The sequence below is a fragment of the Oryzias latipes genome, chromosome 23 (assembly GCF_053564925.1).
Source record: "Oryzias latipes strain Hd-rR chromosome 23, Olatipes_Hd-rR_3.1".
Taxonomy (NCBI): Eukaryota; Metazoa; Chordata; class Actinopteri; order Beloniformes; family Adrianichthyidae; genus Oryzias; species Oryzias latipes.
Window position 1 is genome coordinate 25,249,685 of NC_136259.1, and position 17,097 is coordinate 25,266,781.

Below are 17,097 nucleotides of genomic sequence, written 5' to 3' on the forward strand. Positions count from 1 at the left end.
CCTCAGGAACCAAAGTAAGAACTGCAGGAGGTCGATTCTTCAGTAATTTATTTCCATAAAACTTTTCATTTAAATTAAAAATAGAAGATTGTTCAATCTCAAAGACTTTAGCTCGTCTGTGAACTACAACAAAAAAAAAAAATCCTGCGTCTTCCTCACAGCGCTGACTTTAGAACAAACAGATTCTTTTATTGCTTGGCATCTTGGAACGTTGTCTTGCTGATAGAAGCTGAATCAGGAACCGGTTCTCTCCTGGTTCAGGCAGATCCGGTTTTTATTGGCAGTGAACAGAGGAAACAGCTGGGGGGGGGGCATGACATGAACTTTGACTGGAAACTTTCTATCAACCAAAAATCCAGAACTTCTAGATTTGGTTTTGATGGTGGAAAAGTTCCAGATTCCTGGAATGAGTCTCCCCTGCAGAACAATGAGAATTGAGTCCGTTCTAGATTGTTGTGTAACAGTCGGGATGATCTAGAACATCAGCACCAGTAGGCAAACTTCCCCCCAGCGGGATCACCTGAACCTGAAGCTCCGACCTTGATCACACCAACGAGCCGGTTCCTGGTTCGGTTGGTTGGGAAAAAGGCCCAAACTCGACCGTTTCCAGGTGAGGGCGTGACCTCTGGCCGGAGCGTTGGAGTCCTGGAAACCAGCTTTGGAATGAATTCTAGGGTTTTCAGCTGAAGGCAGGAAGTAGAACCTCAGCCTGGACCTCTGATGTTCTTCTCCTGAAATCTCCATCCCATCATCTGTTGTGTGCCGGTTCAAGCCCTCCTCAGAAACACCTTCTGACATTATTGCTGAACTGAAGGAAAACCTGTTTTGTCTGTTCAACTCCGTAGCAGCGCCCCCTTGTGGAGGTTTGTTTTTTGGTGGGATTTTTTTTAGCTCCTCGAGAGTCAAAACGATCAAAGATGCACTGTAAATATGCTGCTGCTTTAAGGCAACCAGATGGTTCTGATGCTTCCTCACACCCTCCTCCTCCTGAGGTTGCAGGATGTGACCCAGGTTCTCCTGTGTCGTCACAGTTGGTCCTCAGGCGGATTTATGGCGCTCGCGGAACTGCTCTGACCTTTGCACGTTTCTGCGCGTTCCTGGTTTTTGGTCCGAGCTTCAAAGTTCGCGTCTGGTGTTCTGGTCAGCACGTCATCCATCCAGACCACGCCTTCTTCTCCGCCGCTTTAACTGACGTCGAAGAAGTACAGGTTGGCACAGAGACACAGCAGCACAATGGACCCCAGCATGTAGTAGATCAGGTTCCTGAATTTGGGCTCCAGGTCGCCCTGCCGGTACCAGTATATCTGAGGAGGACAGGAGGAGAACCGTGACTCCAAACAAGCACCTAAACTTCCTGTTAACTGTTATCCAGATGAAGCTAAGAGAACGTCCAGAAACGGGTCTAGAGACCTGCTGGCGAGAAGATGACCTTCACAACCATCACCAATCAAGATGTTCTTTCCTCTAAGCCCCGCCCCAAAGTTGTAACATTCATTCCACCAGAGAAGTTCTGAAGGTGACATGTTCCTCAGCAGGATCAGACGGTAAAGCTATGGACTACATTTATCTCTTCTGTCCAGAATGGATCAGACGGCCGAAGTCAATGATCAGGAGAAAGCCGTTTGGAATCAAATATTTTAGTTTTTTTTTTTTTTTAACGAGCATCAAAAACAAACTTTTCAGTTTTAGTAATCGGGTCGTTCAAACGGGCATTTTTTCTTCAAAAAGGAACTGTAATCTACACAGGAGAACATTTCTTACCAGAACTATCGTGGATCCACATGCTAACAGGATGCATACGGCAAAAAAGACGTTGAGCGGGCGCGGCGGCGGCGTGGGGAACACGAAGGAGCCGATCACAGTCACCTGGAGAACAGAATGACCAGAGAAACGTCTTTTGGCTTCCTTTTAACAACTGTTAACACAAAAGTGGTGCTGCTGTCTGCAGACCGTGTGATCCGGAACCAGAGAAAAGATTTTCTAGTGAGTTTCAGGCACAGTGAGAACGTTCCGGCAGCTTCTCCTGATGTCGCTCCGGGGTTCTCCAGGTCCTGTTCATCCTAAAATGTTGGTCTTGAAACTTCAGACGGACTTACCAGAACCACCACAAACGTGACTCCTCCCACTGCCAAGTTAATGATCCGATCCTGCAGGAGAGATGCCACTTAGACACGCTCTAGCTACCGTTTCAGCTGTTTGTCTCACTGATCAAAGAACTGAGCTGGCCCGGTTCGGTCCAGCGGATCCACACCCGCGCTGAGGTCTCCCCGAACAGAGGTCGGTTGTCCAGGCCGCTGCTGGTGCCGTACGTCCTGGTGCTGAACTCATCCATGGCGGCGGCGGCAGCAGGCAGGTCGGCGCATGCTCACCGTGTCCGGCTGCAGGACGGCTCAGCGCAAACAGACGAACCAGAACATTCTGGGTTCTGCAGGCGGGTGAGACGGCATCTGTGTGACAGAATTACAGGAGATCCGTTGGTTCTGTCCAGCAGTGTGGATGTTTGGCTCATCCGTCAGTGTGCAGAAGTTTCACTCAGTTCTTTGCCTTTTCCTGAGTGTCAAACTCCTGACTTTGCTGTCGGGGGGACATTTAGATCTTTGGCGTCTGCAGTTTTTGTTTTTGCTGAATGATCAGATGAAAAGCAAAAAGACGCAGCAGAAGAATCTGTCTTTTCCACTTTACTTCCTCTTTTTTCACTTCAATCAGTTCTGAGTCGACGCCAACGAAACAAAAGAGGAAGTTCAAATCAGAGCGACTTATCACACTAAAGGTCCGATTTTCCTCCTGTTTTTACCAGATTCATCTAAGCTTTTGTTTATTTTTGATCATGAATCAACGGCTCGGCTGCAGTGGAGGAAACGTGGCTCGTAGGACGGCTCTGCTAACATTTCTGTGGGATTTCATTTAGAATATGACGAAAACGTCTCTTACACTTTCACCTGAAGCCCTAAAGGTCCAATACCCGGTTCTGGAGTGAGCTTCTTGGTGAGCACAGATCCTGCTGCAGCTTTTTCTGTCTGACTTCTAGTTTCAGGTGGAGGACAAGGGTTCACAGACAAAGTTTCCTCAGATGACCGCAGCCGAGGCGTGAACGTTTATCCCCAATACAGAACTAACATAGATTCCAGATAGAACTGGAATCACAGGAATGTCCACTGAAATCTGGAGGCCACTTCCTGACCTTCAGGGTTAACAAACAGGGAAGCAGAGCAGCAACATCTAACCTGGATTAGAATCTACCGGTACTTTGGTCTGAAAACACAGTGACAGAATCCAAAAGCTCAAGTTAATGTAAGAAAATTTCACTTTTAGTCTCCAGAATTGTGGTTTTAGCAGTGCTGCTTTTTCCTCCTGTTTTATATTTTATTTTTATACATTTTAATTGTAATTTCTGGTTGTTCTGTTGCTTTATTAACTGGACGAACGGTTGTCCTTAATCCTGCCCCTTTTAATCTGATCAAATTTTACATTTCTGACTGTTTCATAACCCGAATCCATTCTCAGACACACGGCCCCCTTCCTCTCAGCTCACCCTGAAAGCAGCAGCCTTCATCAGCGGGTGAGACGGCGGCGGCGGCGAGGAAGGAAACCAAAGTCCCACCGAGCTTTGTCAGCAGAAAACACAGGAGCGGAGAAACAAGAGAGGCTTTATGGAGGAGAGAAGCTGGCCTGAAGGAACATTCCTGCTGCCTTGTGATGCTTCTTAAGATCAGACCATGTTGGCTTCACGTGTGGAGGCGGCCGTGACGCAACCCTGAGGTGGAGGTTCAGACATTCTGCTAAAGGTTTCTAGTTGAAGTGAGAAGCAAATTCTACCAACTATTGTTTCACTTCAGAGAGAATAACTGGTTAGTGTGAACAACAAATGAGTATTTGATTATTGAAGTGGGAATATGAAAAAGGCAGGTGGTTTTATAGGAAAAAACATGCTTTTATTTATTGAACACAAATGTATTTGACCTACATTCAAGCTGTGGTTTTAAAAGGTTAAAACAATTACATTTGGAAACGCAAAGAAAAGTGGCGTCAACATAAAAAGAAGGATACAAATTCATATTTACACATCAATCCATGCGTTTACTTTTTTTTTTAATATTGACTTAACTGGCTTATGTTTGAGTTTTTAATTCGACGAAATTGTCCTTTAAACATTCTGGATAAAAAGAATCGCTGCAATTTGCAAAGACAACCGTTAAAAACCAAAACAAAGCAGAGATTTTTATGAACTTACAAATTAAAGGGAAATTTACAGACTTTTCTATATCTGTGCGTTCATCCCAGCGGCCTTAAATGTCCGTTTATCGTCAGAAACACCGTCTGGAGTTCGCGGACAGAACTCCCGGACGGCTTTTTTTACCCGGCTATCCGTTATTTCTGTTAGCTAACCCAACTCTGAGGCTAAGCTAACCTGCCTGGCGCGCGCGGCGCCCCGTAAAAGTCGACTCAGTCCCAGAAACGAGGACAAAAAGCAGCGCGCGCGCGCCCTCCGGACCGCCCGGTTCCTCACCTCACGGGGTCCCCGTCGATTCCGGCAGTGGACAAAACTTCACCGGAACCGAGAGACTGGTCCGAATCAGATTTAACCCGGCAGCCTCAGTTCAAGCTTGTTAAAGGGGAGTTCCGTTTCGAATGAGCCGACCGCCTGCTGGGTCACAGCTGCGCATGCGCGGCTTCATAACACGGTGGCCTTACTAGATTCAAGATTCAAGAGGTTTTTATTGCCATATTTTGTGTAGCTACACAGAGTAGGAATTTGTTTCGGTGCAAATGTGCAACATAAAACAGAAGAACACTTACTAACTAGCAAACTAACTAGTTCTTATGATTATTGGTGTTTTTAGGGAGTAAGAATAAGAGATTAACATCAATTGGGCCTTTTTAAAAATTAGTGTGGAAAAATGTATTAAAAGATTTAAACTTAATGGAAAATGTGGGGGAAAAGTCACCCAGTAAGGTGTTAACAGACTGAAAAACACTGAGTTATGTGAAAATATTGAAACTGTAATGAAAGTAAACAGCCTCAGTCTAGTTATAGGCCGAGGAATTTCTCTTAGAAGAGTTATTATTTAAAGTGAGACAAACCGTTTTAAAGACAGACAGAGAGGTTCATATGTTTGGTTTTAAGATGCTAATTTCTCTTTGCAGGTTCTGAAGAGACAGATTTGAACAATAAACCATCCTAACAACCCTAATCAATGATCAAGTCAGACATTAAACCCCAGATTATGAATGTTAATATAATGGCTTCCATTTTTGGTCACGTGACAGCCGGTTTTTATCTGTGAATATTTCAGAATGTCTTCCTTTTGAAGGTGAAGGTGTCGTACCCGTAGGTACCTGCAGCAGAGCAGCTTCAATCACCGGCTGATGAGCATCAAGAGGCAAACTAAAGAGATGCGAGGGTCCATGAAGATTCTGCCCCCACATGTCAGCATCACATGAGAGGAGTGTGATGTTTCCCAGAACACATCAACAGCAGCCTATTCGGACTGAAAACATGAGAAACTCTCCCTTTTTAAATAGAAAAAAAAAGTTATTGTTTGACCTTTTAAGAGAACAAAAAACATAAAGAGATTATGGTATTAAGTGGGTTACATCTTCTTTAAAAAGTACAAATCAAAGACAAGTTTGTGGGGTTTTATGTTTGACTAGTTGTGACTACATTTTTTAGTTTTGGATGTCATAAATATGGTAAATCTCAAGCTGTCACGGAATTTGTTCGTGTAATGCAGTGACGTGCAGTCAGGAGAGGCAGGTGAGGCTGTGCCTCACCTGTCATCATGGGAAGAAAAGAGAAAAAATAAATTCAATTATTATATTTAATCAGTAATTTGTGCTTTGCAGTCATTTTCCATTTAAATGTACCATTTTGGGGTGTTTTTTTCTTTTCAAAATCGCTGAATTTCCGCATTTGCCGTTCAGATACTAAGAAGTGACGTTCGATGAGGCACCAGCCCACTGAGCCTCACCTTGGATTGCGCAATACTATGCAGTCAGACGGTACTGCTGTCTCTCTGTATGTCGGTTCAATCACTGGTACTACATGAGTTGAGTTTACATAATTTAGCAGATGTATACGATGTACAGTGTTTGTTTTTATAAATAACTGTATGTGAAGGCATGGCCGGTTCCCTCCTATACGCAAAATACGCAGCTGCGTAGGGCCCCCACCACCACCAGGGCCCCGAAGTGGCGAAAAAAATAAAAATAAAAAAGAGCCAAATCTTTGTTCTGCCTAATTCCTTTCCATGTGCCTGTTTTACGTTGTTTCACTCTGAGTTATTTCATCTTTTTTTTTTTTTTGCACCATAAGTGTGAAGAGGAAATAGGATGAAGACTTTCTTAAGAGTCTGATGTGTCAAAATGAAAGCGTTAAGTGTCGGCAGCTGAAGCAATTTTAAATTAAAAGTTCCAAGTTTCCTCTTTGAATATAGTAGCACATTATGTGTAACGCATCGGGCACGGCAAATGCCGCCCGCTATGAAGTGCCGCCCTGGGCGACCGCCCACATTGCCCATATCAAAAACCGCCACTCACAACGGTGGCTGATAAATGTTTTAACTCACGTTATCTTAATGTTTAATAGTTTTGCTAACACATATTTAGTGCGATCTGCATTATCCGGTTTAAGTCAGTATAAAAACTGCTGCTTATCTATTATAGACAGTCAGGTAGTCTGACTTTTTCAATGATGAGTGTGTCTTAAAATCTTGCATTAGCATGAAATATGGAGAATCAAAACTGCCAAATACAAACAGGAAATACATTTTCTCATTTATAAATGACAAACAAAATGAATGTTCTAATTTTAAAATTATGAACATACAAAATAATAATAAAGAAGTGTAGAAATGTGTATATTTCCATTTATACTCAAATTATTGTTCACATTTATTATTTATAAATGGGTACATTTATTTCTAATTTGTATTTTGCAGTTTTGGTTTTACATAATGAGGATGTTTTGCACAGTTTCTTCCCAGCCAACAGTTTCTTCTGCTCTCAAAAAGTATTGGAGGTGGTGCAGCGTCCACATCCCAAGATGTTCCTGACATCACTGAAGATGTCATCTCAGGTAACTGTAACCCTTGTTCTATCCTAGGCACTTTAACATTGGGAGTTGGGTCATTTAGACCCACTAGACAGAGCTCTGAACCTTTTTTCTTCAATGATTTGTGATCTTCACTGGTGTCCATGGATTACATGAAATCTTTCCACCTTTATCCACCTTTGTCATGGTAGGGAGAACAGGTCAATGTGAGAGGGGGGGGGGGGGGGTGTCACACCACACAGTGTAGTCCAGCCTGGAATTTCTCATCAAAACGTCTGAACTTCCTGTGATCAGTGTTGATATGTGAAGTTGCTCCACAGTCGACCATCTAATGTCTGCTCACTCTGGAACTCCTTCTCCTGGTTTATCGGCTCGCTGCAGACTTTGTGTGCGTCGTCTCGTCCTCTGCGCTGTCTGCGTCTGCAGGTGCTGTCTGCGTCTGCAGGTGCTGTCTGCGTCTGCAGGTGCTGTCTGCGTCTGCAGGTGCTGTCTGCGTCTGCAGGTGCTGTCCCGGTGCGTGTTGCTTTTGCACAAGCTACACCACAGTTTGCGCTGGCAGGTTCTGGCCAGGTGTCCCTACAGGCCGCATCTGAAGCATACAAAGTCCTTTGTCGCCTTCTCTGCTCCTCGCTCACCTGGGCTGGCAGGTCTCCCTCTGGTGCACGCGGGCGTTCATCAGGTTGTCACCTGCTGCGGTCGCACGCATGTTTTCAGTGTCCTCACAGCTCCGTAGCTTTGTTTTAAACTTTGCAAATGACACGGTCTCACCTGTTGTGTCACATGGATTGGAAATGCTTGGAATGACTCAGGTAGCCCCTTTCAGGACCATGGCAACCAGCAGACCATCGCTCAGGGTTTCACCGGCGTTTCTCAAGCCCGTGATCGCTGTCTCAGCGCCGATTATATATTCTGTCACGCTTTCATTGTCCGGCTTTTTCAGTGAAGTCAGTTCAGAATAAAGACTGATGATACGAGGCTTTCCTTTAATTTGGTAGGTGTTTCTCAGGATCTGTAGCGCCTTGCGGCCGTCATCTGCTGCCTCACCCATCACCAGCGACAGGCTCTTGTCATCCAGAAACTGGATCAGTTCAGCACATGCCTCCGCATTTTTAGCTGGATCCTCATCGTCATCGTGTGCTGGGTTTTATTTCTCCATACTGGAAACTGTTTTTAATATTGATTTTCTCCCATATTTTTGTACAGCACTTTGTAATCTTGATTTTGAAAAGTGCTATATAAATAAAGTTTATTATTATTATATTATTATTATTATCATCAGGGTCAGGCGCATTCAGAATGGCGTCTTTCAATCCTTGTAGTCAAAGGTGACCCAACAACCTGGTTTCCCATAGTTCATAGTTCATCTCATGTCCGTCGAACAGAAGCCGGGACCAGCGACTTGTATCAGCTGTTCGTCTGCTCACGGTGTCAACTTCCTCACAAAAGTGGAAAACACACTTTATAGTCTCAGGCGTCTCCTGGGTCCAGAACCTGTTAGCAGGTTGGTAACTGCACTGCGGTGCGGTGCTGTGCTGCTGGAACAGAGTTTTCTGCTCTGCGTTGTGTTCCGGTGATGCTTGGATGCTGAGTCAATGTCTTTCAATCCTGGTTAACAGAAAACAAAAGTTTCAGTTTACAGTTTCTTCTGTGTTTTTCCCCCTCGGCCAGAGCTCGCAGCAGTCTCAGTGCGCATTCTCATTAGCACCTCCCCCCCCACAGCATGTAAAGTAACACAAAAAGAACATGATAAAATGAGAAAACTGGTTAACAGGGAAAAAAATGTATTTAAATAGAGAGCGCCATACTTTAGTGAGACGGAGTCGGAGATTTTACTGACGGCGTATGAAGATTATACTCCCATCAAAAAAGTAATATGGCTGCATCATCAGCAAAAGAAAGAGTTCCTGCTTGGAGAAAAAGAACAAAGTAAACACACGAGTTTCTATCACACGCTTCACCAAAGCCTCCATCCACCCGTGATCCACTTTCAGGATGTGAACCAAGGAAAAAAACAAACAAAACACTTCCGGTGAAGCAGCAGCAACTGGTGATGTGACGTCGTCAACTGTCAATCAAACTTCAGCTTCAAGGTTCCACTGATGGAGATGAAAGGAGACAGTAGAGCAAGAAGGTGCTGGTTCAAATCCCAGAAAGCACCAGATGGAGGAAAAATGGTGATTGACAAAGTGCTGACTGATGTCCAGAATAGTGCGATGGAACTGACTTGATCTCCAAAGCAGAGAAGCGCTGGTTCAATTCCCCGTCTCAGTTTTTTTGTTGTCGGTTTTTGCCGCTCATCAGCTCAAAGGAACAAAGCACCAGAGTTCTGCTGTAGACAGATTAGCACAGTGGGAGTGTCTCTGTCCTTGAAGCGGGAGAGCGCAGGTTCAAGTCCCAGTCAGGAACATCGAGGTGTTCAGTCACCTCACAATTCAAGCTGCGGCTAGGAGGAGTCAGGACGGCAGGAAAAGGGGGCATCATCTTTGCCCCCCCACCCTGAGGAAGGAGGACCAGGAGAAGAGGATCCCAGAAGAAGATGTGCATTTAGATAGATCCATGCAGAATGCAGCTTGGATGTGTGGAGGGGTCTGTATACTGTAGATGCAATACAGGTAGAGCAACACCTGGAGGTGGCAGCAGGTGAGGGATGGATGGTGGTGTAGGTAAGCTTTTATTTATATTTTAATTATATTTATATAGAGCATTAACATAATTTAATTAACATCAACATTTATAGCAACATTTATAGCTTTAGCTATATTTCTACAAATAATTAATAATACGAGCACCAACTTAGGGAAGTTAGAGTTAGATAAAGTATAGTAGTGTGAAGGTACTATCATCATCTAGTTGCTGCTTCTAGGTATTAGAAAAATCTACACAGTCTAGTTGGTTTAGCCCACCTGTCAGTTCTAGTCTTCTAGGTACCTGTCTCACTACCAGTTTAGCTGTAGCTCTAACATCAACCTTCATCACCTATCTTATAGCACAGAAGTCATTGATTGTCAAAGATTAAGCCACCCCCCTTCTCAGCATCCCTGACTCTTCCTCACCCCAAACATGAGTTGTGATGCAACTAGCCAGGACTTGAACCTGCACTCTCCTGCTTCAAGGACAGAGACACTCCCACTGTGCTAATCTGTCTACAGCAGAACTGTGTTGCTTTGTTCCTTTGAGCTGAACACGCTCCACATGTTTCAAAAATCAGCAATCAGGTTTAAAGACACAGACTATGACATCTACTTCCTAAGGACCCTTATTCTAACTGGGAATTGAACCAGCACATTCTCACTGGAAGCACAGAGACACTGCCACCACACTACTCTATCTGCATCAGAGCAGGGAGGTTCTGGTCCATGAAGGATCTTCACGCAGAGTCAGCTTTTATAGCGACTGTTTGTTCACGAGTCGGGAATTGAACCAGTCACTCCCTCTGCACTATTTAAAGCACCACCAGGTCCAAAAAATGTTCTCTATCAGTTTTTAAACTCATTTGGAAAGAGAGCGGCTCTTTAGCGCTGCCCTAGTGGCTCCCTGGAGCATTTTCAAAAATGTTTGAAAATGTAAAAAGATGGGGCAGAGTAATATATTTTTTGTTTTAATATAGTTTATGTAGGAGGAAAAACAAGACACAACGTTTTCCAATGCTGTAAGAATGTGTAGAATAAATATTAAATTTCAACATTCATAGCCTGCGACACACGTTTCTACCAGCAGGGCAGCGTTCTAGGCAGGTGGCTGATGGAAATGGAACTCCCATCAGCTCCGTGCATTGCTTTGTGACAATTCGCCCTCCATTCAGCGAGGGGAACGTCACAACGCCGTTCTACGGCTGGGGCATTAAATATCAAGACAATCTGCTCTCTAATAAAGTCATAACAGTTTGTTGTGCAGGCGTGTATTGTGTGAGCGTGACAAACGTACATTAAACACTTTGCCCAACACTCAAACATCAAAAACCCAATATATACAAAAACCCACAGTTTTGCTAGCAAAAAATAGAAATGTTCTGGAGGAGAAATGAGTGTTCAGTCTCACACGTTTGGTGGGAGGCCGCTCCGCCTCACACGCATTCCACCCGTCAAAGAAGCTGGCACAGATCCATCCGAGCTCTTTGGGAAAATATATTCAGTAGGCAAATAATCCGAGCTGGGAAAGGTAATCCGTAAGAGATCGCTTGCTCCTCCGCGCTTCTGCGTCTGTCAGCTGTGCGGTTCAGTACCCCCTGATGAAGAGAAATATCACGGAACCGATTACGTCGCCCGGATTGGCGTCACCGGGGCCCCACTCTGGAGCCAGGCCCGGGGTTGGGGCTCGCAGGCGAGCGCCTAGTGACCGGGGCTCTTCCCACGGGCCCCGGTCGGGCACAGCCCGAAGGAGTGACGTGGGACCACTCTCCCATGGGCCCACCACCCATAGGAGAGCTCAAAAGGGGCGGTGCATTGTGGTTTGGGTGGCAGTCGAGGGCGGGTGCCTCGCCGTCCCAGACCACGGTCATGGAACATGGCTTTGAGGCTTCCACCTGGCAATAATTTTCTTTAAACATCTATAATCCAGGAATTTACATTCATTTTGCTGCTGACATATATTGATTCAAGTCAGAAGTGTCATTGGAACGCAGAGGAGGTCCACCGCCCCTTCACTTTCAGTGCAGCAATAGGTACGTCGAGCAGTCATTGTTGCAGCACCAGATCAAGGAATGCAGGGGTGTCATCAATCGCCAGACACGGAGAAGCAGACCAGGGAGTAGGGGCTCGCAGGCTCAGGATGTGATGCATAGATAAAATATAAAACCAGTATTAGTCTCAGCAAAGAATATATATATATATATATATATAACCCAGAAACTGATTTTTTTTTTTTTTACAATGCTTGAGATAAATGGAATAACAATGCTTTTAGAGAACAATCTGAGAAAGTTAAATTTAGTAGAAAGTTTAGGAAAAGTCCCATTGTGGATTTATCGCACCATAGCAACCACCAGTATCAGAAATTCCAACAGTGAATTGATAGTGAAATATAGAACCTGCACAATATCTTTACACCAATTTTATATACACCAATGGTAAGAGAAGTAACCTTTGACAGTTCCAGGGGGACGCACCTTCAGAAGGTCATCGAGAAACAGGCGATGGGAAGGGTAACCGAGGACCAAGGAGATTGTAGATGAGGAAGGTCAACGTCCCACGTAGCAATGGATTGCAGCTCGAATGAAATTTGATTCTCGTATTTGATATTAGTGGTTCTCAAATAGGTGGACAACAAAACACAGACTGCTGAAATTTTAGCCAAGGGCGTCTGGAGATCCACAAGTGATCGTAGGTTTTGATAGCTAAACTGAACCTTAAGAATTTAGAGGCGGAGCATAATAAGCCTCTAAATGTAGATGCATGTAGCCGAGTGTCATCTGCTTAAACAGGGCAGATAGAAGACTGGCTTGTGGACACAAGAATTAACTCTTGAACTAAGCTTGAGAGCATAAATGATGAAGTTTCTACGGTCAGGGTTAATTTGCTCATGGTGTTATTTAAACACCAACCAAGACAACCGATGACACATAAGACTATCATCTCACGTTTTAAAGAGCCTTAATATAATCTCCATGGCTAAATTCTCATAACCACACGATCCCCTAAAAACCATTAGAGCTGTGGATTCTGGCATGTTCTGACGTACACACACCGCTCTTCATAAATCTTTCTACCCTAAATCAGAGGGCGCAGCCACAGACGAACAAGTGGAGGGAGACTGAAGACACGACAGTCATCATTACAACAAAACCCTTCCAAGCATTGAGAAGGAAAGTCCAAAAACGCAAGACATGAATATCCAGAACAGGAACACGGGCCCAGGATCGAACTACCCGGAACAAGAACACAAGATGAACGGATGACTGTGGGACCAAAGCCACAGCAGATTTCAGGTGGCCCAATCACTGAACAAACATAGTCATCAACCAAAGAATGAATAAAGTACACGCTGTACAAAAGCGAGAGATGACATAATGGGAGAGGCATGCATCAACGAACCATCCAGATCCATAGAAGAAAATAAATCCGGACGGGTGGAGGACATCGTAGACAATGCGGAAACCCAGATTCGAAAATGAATAAATGTAACATTTATCAACTTTACAAAGGAAGTTTCCTCAGTCTTGATCTTCTGATCAGTCGGCTCAGACTCAGCCGTGTGTTTGATGAGGAGCTCAGCAGACACATCCCAAGTATTCAAGTCAGGGAAATATGAGGGAATGTTCAGCTTCTTCAAACTTTCAGTTTGCTGCAGATAAAGTTGGAACATGTGAGCAGGATCCAGCTTCATGTCCTGAACCACTGACACATGTTCCTGCAAAACAATTTGTTATAAAAATGACTTCCATCGTCTTTGGAGGACTTAATAGCTGTCATTTAAAGGTGAATGTTGCTCAGCATCCAGAGCCATTGAAGTTACTAGACACAGAATGCCAGTCCACCTGCACTTCCCTGAAGAAAGAGCAGAAAGCCCCACATCTATACATTACTACCATCATTTGAAGTCATTTCTAGGCAATGTTTTTGTGTTAACTGGAGGTGAATCAAGTTAGTTTCTGGTAGCTGGTAGTCAATAATTAGGAAAAGATCTGATTCAATTCAGGAATCAAGATCAACGATTCACACATCAAACCACATTTCTTAGCAGTTAAATGTGTTATGCTGGTGTTTGTCTTTGAACCGGATGTATGAAAATTAAAACAATGCATCTTAATAAATTATAATTTTTTTAAACAAGAAATACAAACCAACCATAAGTATATGAATAAAAACCATGACTTTGAAAGAAATAATATTGAATAATCATGAATGTTGTGCTCTAAAGGTTTTCTGTCAACTTTCTGGTTAATTTAGCAGTAAACAAACATCACTGTTTCTGTTTCTTGGATCATTTTACAATTAATCTTGCAAGCAAAGATTATGTAGAAGTCATTTTAAAAAAAACGGGTCTTCTTTTACCACTATTTTTTTTTTTAAAGTTCCCAAAGTCACATTTGCTCTTATTTATTGACCAAAAACAGCCAGCGTTGCAGTTAGTAGAAACTATTAGCCAGCATATACGCATGTGAGCGGTTCCATCAATATGTCTATGGCCAAACGTTTGAAGTGGAAACCGACCATAAACCACTGGTGTCAATCATGTCCAAAGCACTGAGTAATTGTCCTGTAAGGAAACAGTGGATGTTAATCAGGCTGCAAAAATATGACGTGCACATGATGTACACAAAAGGAAAGTACATGTACACAGCCGACACTTTGTCTAGAGTAGTGGACAAAGACGAAAAAGAAGACAGTGGAAAAGGTGCAGAAATACAAGCATATGTGGACATGATTCTGACATCTCTGCCGGTAACTGCTGACCGAACAGAACAAATACGAACAGAGACAAATGCAGATGAAACCATCAAAGAACTGAAAAGAACAATACTCAAAGGATGGCCTGAAAACAAAAAAGAATGCCCTTTAAAAATACAAGATTTCTGGAACTGCAGAGCAGAGCTCACAGTGGTGGATGACATGGTGTTAAAAGGAAGCAAGTTTGTCATTCCAACCTCCCTGCGCAAGCAGATGCTTCAAAAGATACATGAAGGTCACCTTGGAGAGGTCAAGAGTGAACGCAGAGCAAGGGATGTAATGTACTAGCCAGACATCAGCCAGACGACAGCTTCATGTGAACTTTGCCGCACTTACAGGGCGAAACAACAAGGGGAGCCGCTGATGTCTCACCCAGTTCCACACAAAAAACTTTATTATAAGGTTGGAACTGATTTGTTTGACTGTTATGGTAAAAGTTACTTGGTGGTAACAGACTACTTTTCAAACTATCCTGAAGTCGGAGCGCTGCAGTCAACATCAAGTAAAGCAGTGATTAGTTTCCTGAAGTGTGTGTTTGCCAGACGCGGTGTTCCTTGTGAGCTGTTTTCAGACAATGGACCGCAGCTTTCCAGCAGTGAGTTTGCTGACTTTGCTAAAGATTGGGGGTTTAGACACGTAACATCAAGTCTAAACTATCCAAAGTCCAATGGCTTAGCGGAAAGCTCAGTAAAAACAGTGAAGACACGACAGAGATGACTGTCAAAAAAGTCTTCTGATCTACCGGAGTACACCTCAGCTCAGATGCTGATGGGAAGGCGCATTCACTCCAACCCAGCAGTACATGAAGACTTGTTGACCCCAAAGGCTGCACACAAAGTCAGGAAGGCAAAAGAAGAAATGAAGGTGAAGAAAAGCGGCTGTATGGCTAAACATCTGCCTTTCCTAAAGCCAGGAGACAAGGTACGTCTTAGAGATGCTTCCACAGGAAACTGGAGACAACAATGACACGTGCAAGAGGAGGTGTTCCACGGTCTTATAAGGTCCAGTTGGAGAGTGGACTGTCTCTGAGAGGAAATCGCTCAGATCTCTCATCCAGTAAGAATTGAATTGGTGCAAAGAGGTCCTTTTCAGACGGATAAAGACTCTGACTTTCCAAAATCCCCCCTCATTGAGCTGTTGTGTTCTTTATTTTGGATTGTTTTATCGTTATTTGATTTGCTATTAAGTTGCTGTTTTTAATAAGTTGGAGTTTTGTGAATGTCATTTGTTGAGTGCCTAATGTTACATTAAAAAATATATATCTATATACATTTTTCATTCATATTTTTTTCTTTTCACTTTTAATTTTTTTTGGCACCACTAAATGTGCATCCAACATGCAAGCAATAAACTGTATTCAGTTCTTCAGCAGCAACAATAATACATTCACAAAATGTAGTAACAGAGAGATCTCATTTATATTACAGTTGCATTTTGTTGGTGCTGCTGATAAGTTAGAGGGCCCACAAATTAAATTTTGCTTAGGGCCTTCGGAAGACCTGGGGCCGCATTTATAAAACTTTGTGTAGGATTTGCGTCAGAAGTGGCGTATGGATGAAACATGGGACGTGCGTACGCACAGAAATATTCAGATTTATAAAACCGTGCGCACGCACATCCAACGCATCTTTCCCTTAATAAATCAAAACCAATTCTTAATGCTGCGCAGCTTTTGCGGCTTCATGACACGCCCACAGTTGCCCATAAATAGTCCGTGAAACGCCCACAAATTAATATTCATTGATTGGGAAACCACGGCAAACACAGGGAGGAAATCAAAAAAAACGTAACTTCACTCAATGTGAAGTAGAAGTTATCGTTGGCGAGGTGGAAAGAGGAGAAAAGTGTTGTTTGGAGGGCACAGTGTGGGCATTACTAATGCCAAAAAGGCACGTGAGCGGCAAACGGTGGCAGACGCCGTCAATGCTGTAGCCTCACAACCTCGGACCGTGGCCGAAATAAAAAAGAAATGAAAGAAATGGTCGGACATCAAAGTCGAGGCAAAAAAACGTCTGGCGCTCCATCGCCTTCAGTGGGTGTAGCAGGGCTTAAAAAAACTTTAAAGGAAAATAAAAATTATTATATGAGAATATGACGTTCACTTTTAAACGCTAATACATATATTAAAAGTATATTATTCTCCGAGACACCGAATTGATACAAAATGCGTAACAGGAACGACCAGTAGGGGGCACTTTTTTTTTTCTTCCGGAAAAATCAAAGGCAGTCAGACTGAGAGAGTCACGGGAAGAATGGCGGCCCATCTCGGTGGTCAACGCCCCGAAGTAAGTAGCCTCTATGTTCAACACTAACATCTACTGTCTTCATGTATTGATTGAGTCATTGTCTGGATACGTTTAGAAGGGAAGGCTGATAGGAAAATTCTAATGACCGAGCATTCCACTGGTATTTAAACGCAGCACTTACGGACGAAATTGTGAGACGTGAAAACAGTCTCACGGTAGATCCGTGCGTAACTTTGGCTTCGTGTGTGCGTAACAAGGGATTCGTGCGTGTTTTTTTAAAGATGTGTGTGTGTGTAAGTAGTTTCAAGCTGTTGTAATCTTAATTTGTGCATACGTAAATTGCATTTTGTATTTTTTTCATTTTATATTTTTTTAACTTATACACAAAACATATTATGTGAGTAACAAATCACGC

The 17,097-nt window shown here is 43.4% G+C and overlaps 1 protein-coding gene and 1 long non-coding RNA gene across 4 annotated transcripts; one reads left to right on the plus strand and one right to left on the minus strand.

Annotated features, from left to right (window-relative positions):
- Window positions 1-31: 31 nt before the first annotated feature.
- On the minus strand, window positions 32-4,690 carry tmem243b (transmembrane protein 243, mitochondrial b). Of its 3 annotated transcripts, XM_020714310.3 has the most exons (6): window positions 4,508-4,648; window positions 3,533-3,605; window positions 2,252-2,447; window positions 2,097-2,147; window positions 1,762-1,866; window positions 32-1,304 (listed from the first exon to the last, which is right to left on the minus strand). In XM_020714310.3, exons 3-6 carry the CDS (start codon window positions 2,330-2,332, stop codon window positions 1,185-1,187), a joined length of 357 nt encoding a protein of 118 aa, XP_020569969.1. In that variant the 5' UTR covers window positions 2,333-2,447; window positions 3,533-3,605; window positions 4,508-4,648; the 3' UTR covers window positions 32-1,184. The 3 variants fall into 3 exon arrangements, with proteins under 3 accessions (XP_020569969.1, XP_004083290.1, XP_020569970.1); XM_004083242.5 differs by lacking the exon at window positions 3,533-3,605 and having other exon boundaries at window positions 4,508-4,690; XM_020714311.3 differs by lacking the exons at window positions 3,533-3,605; window positions 4,508-4,648 and adding an exon at window positions 4,232-4,350.
- On the plus strand, window positions 2,849-5,532 carry LOC144989484 (uncharacterized). The gene is made up of 3 exons (XR_013653719.1): window positions 2,849-3,291; window positions 3,505-3,798; window positions 5,313-5,532. It is a non-coding gene; the product is annotated as an uncharacterized LOC144989484 (long non-coding RNA).
- Window positions 5,533-17,097: the final 11,565 nt, after the last annotated feature.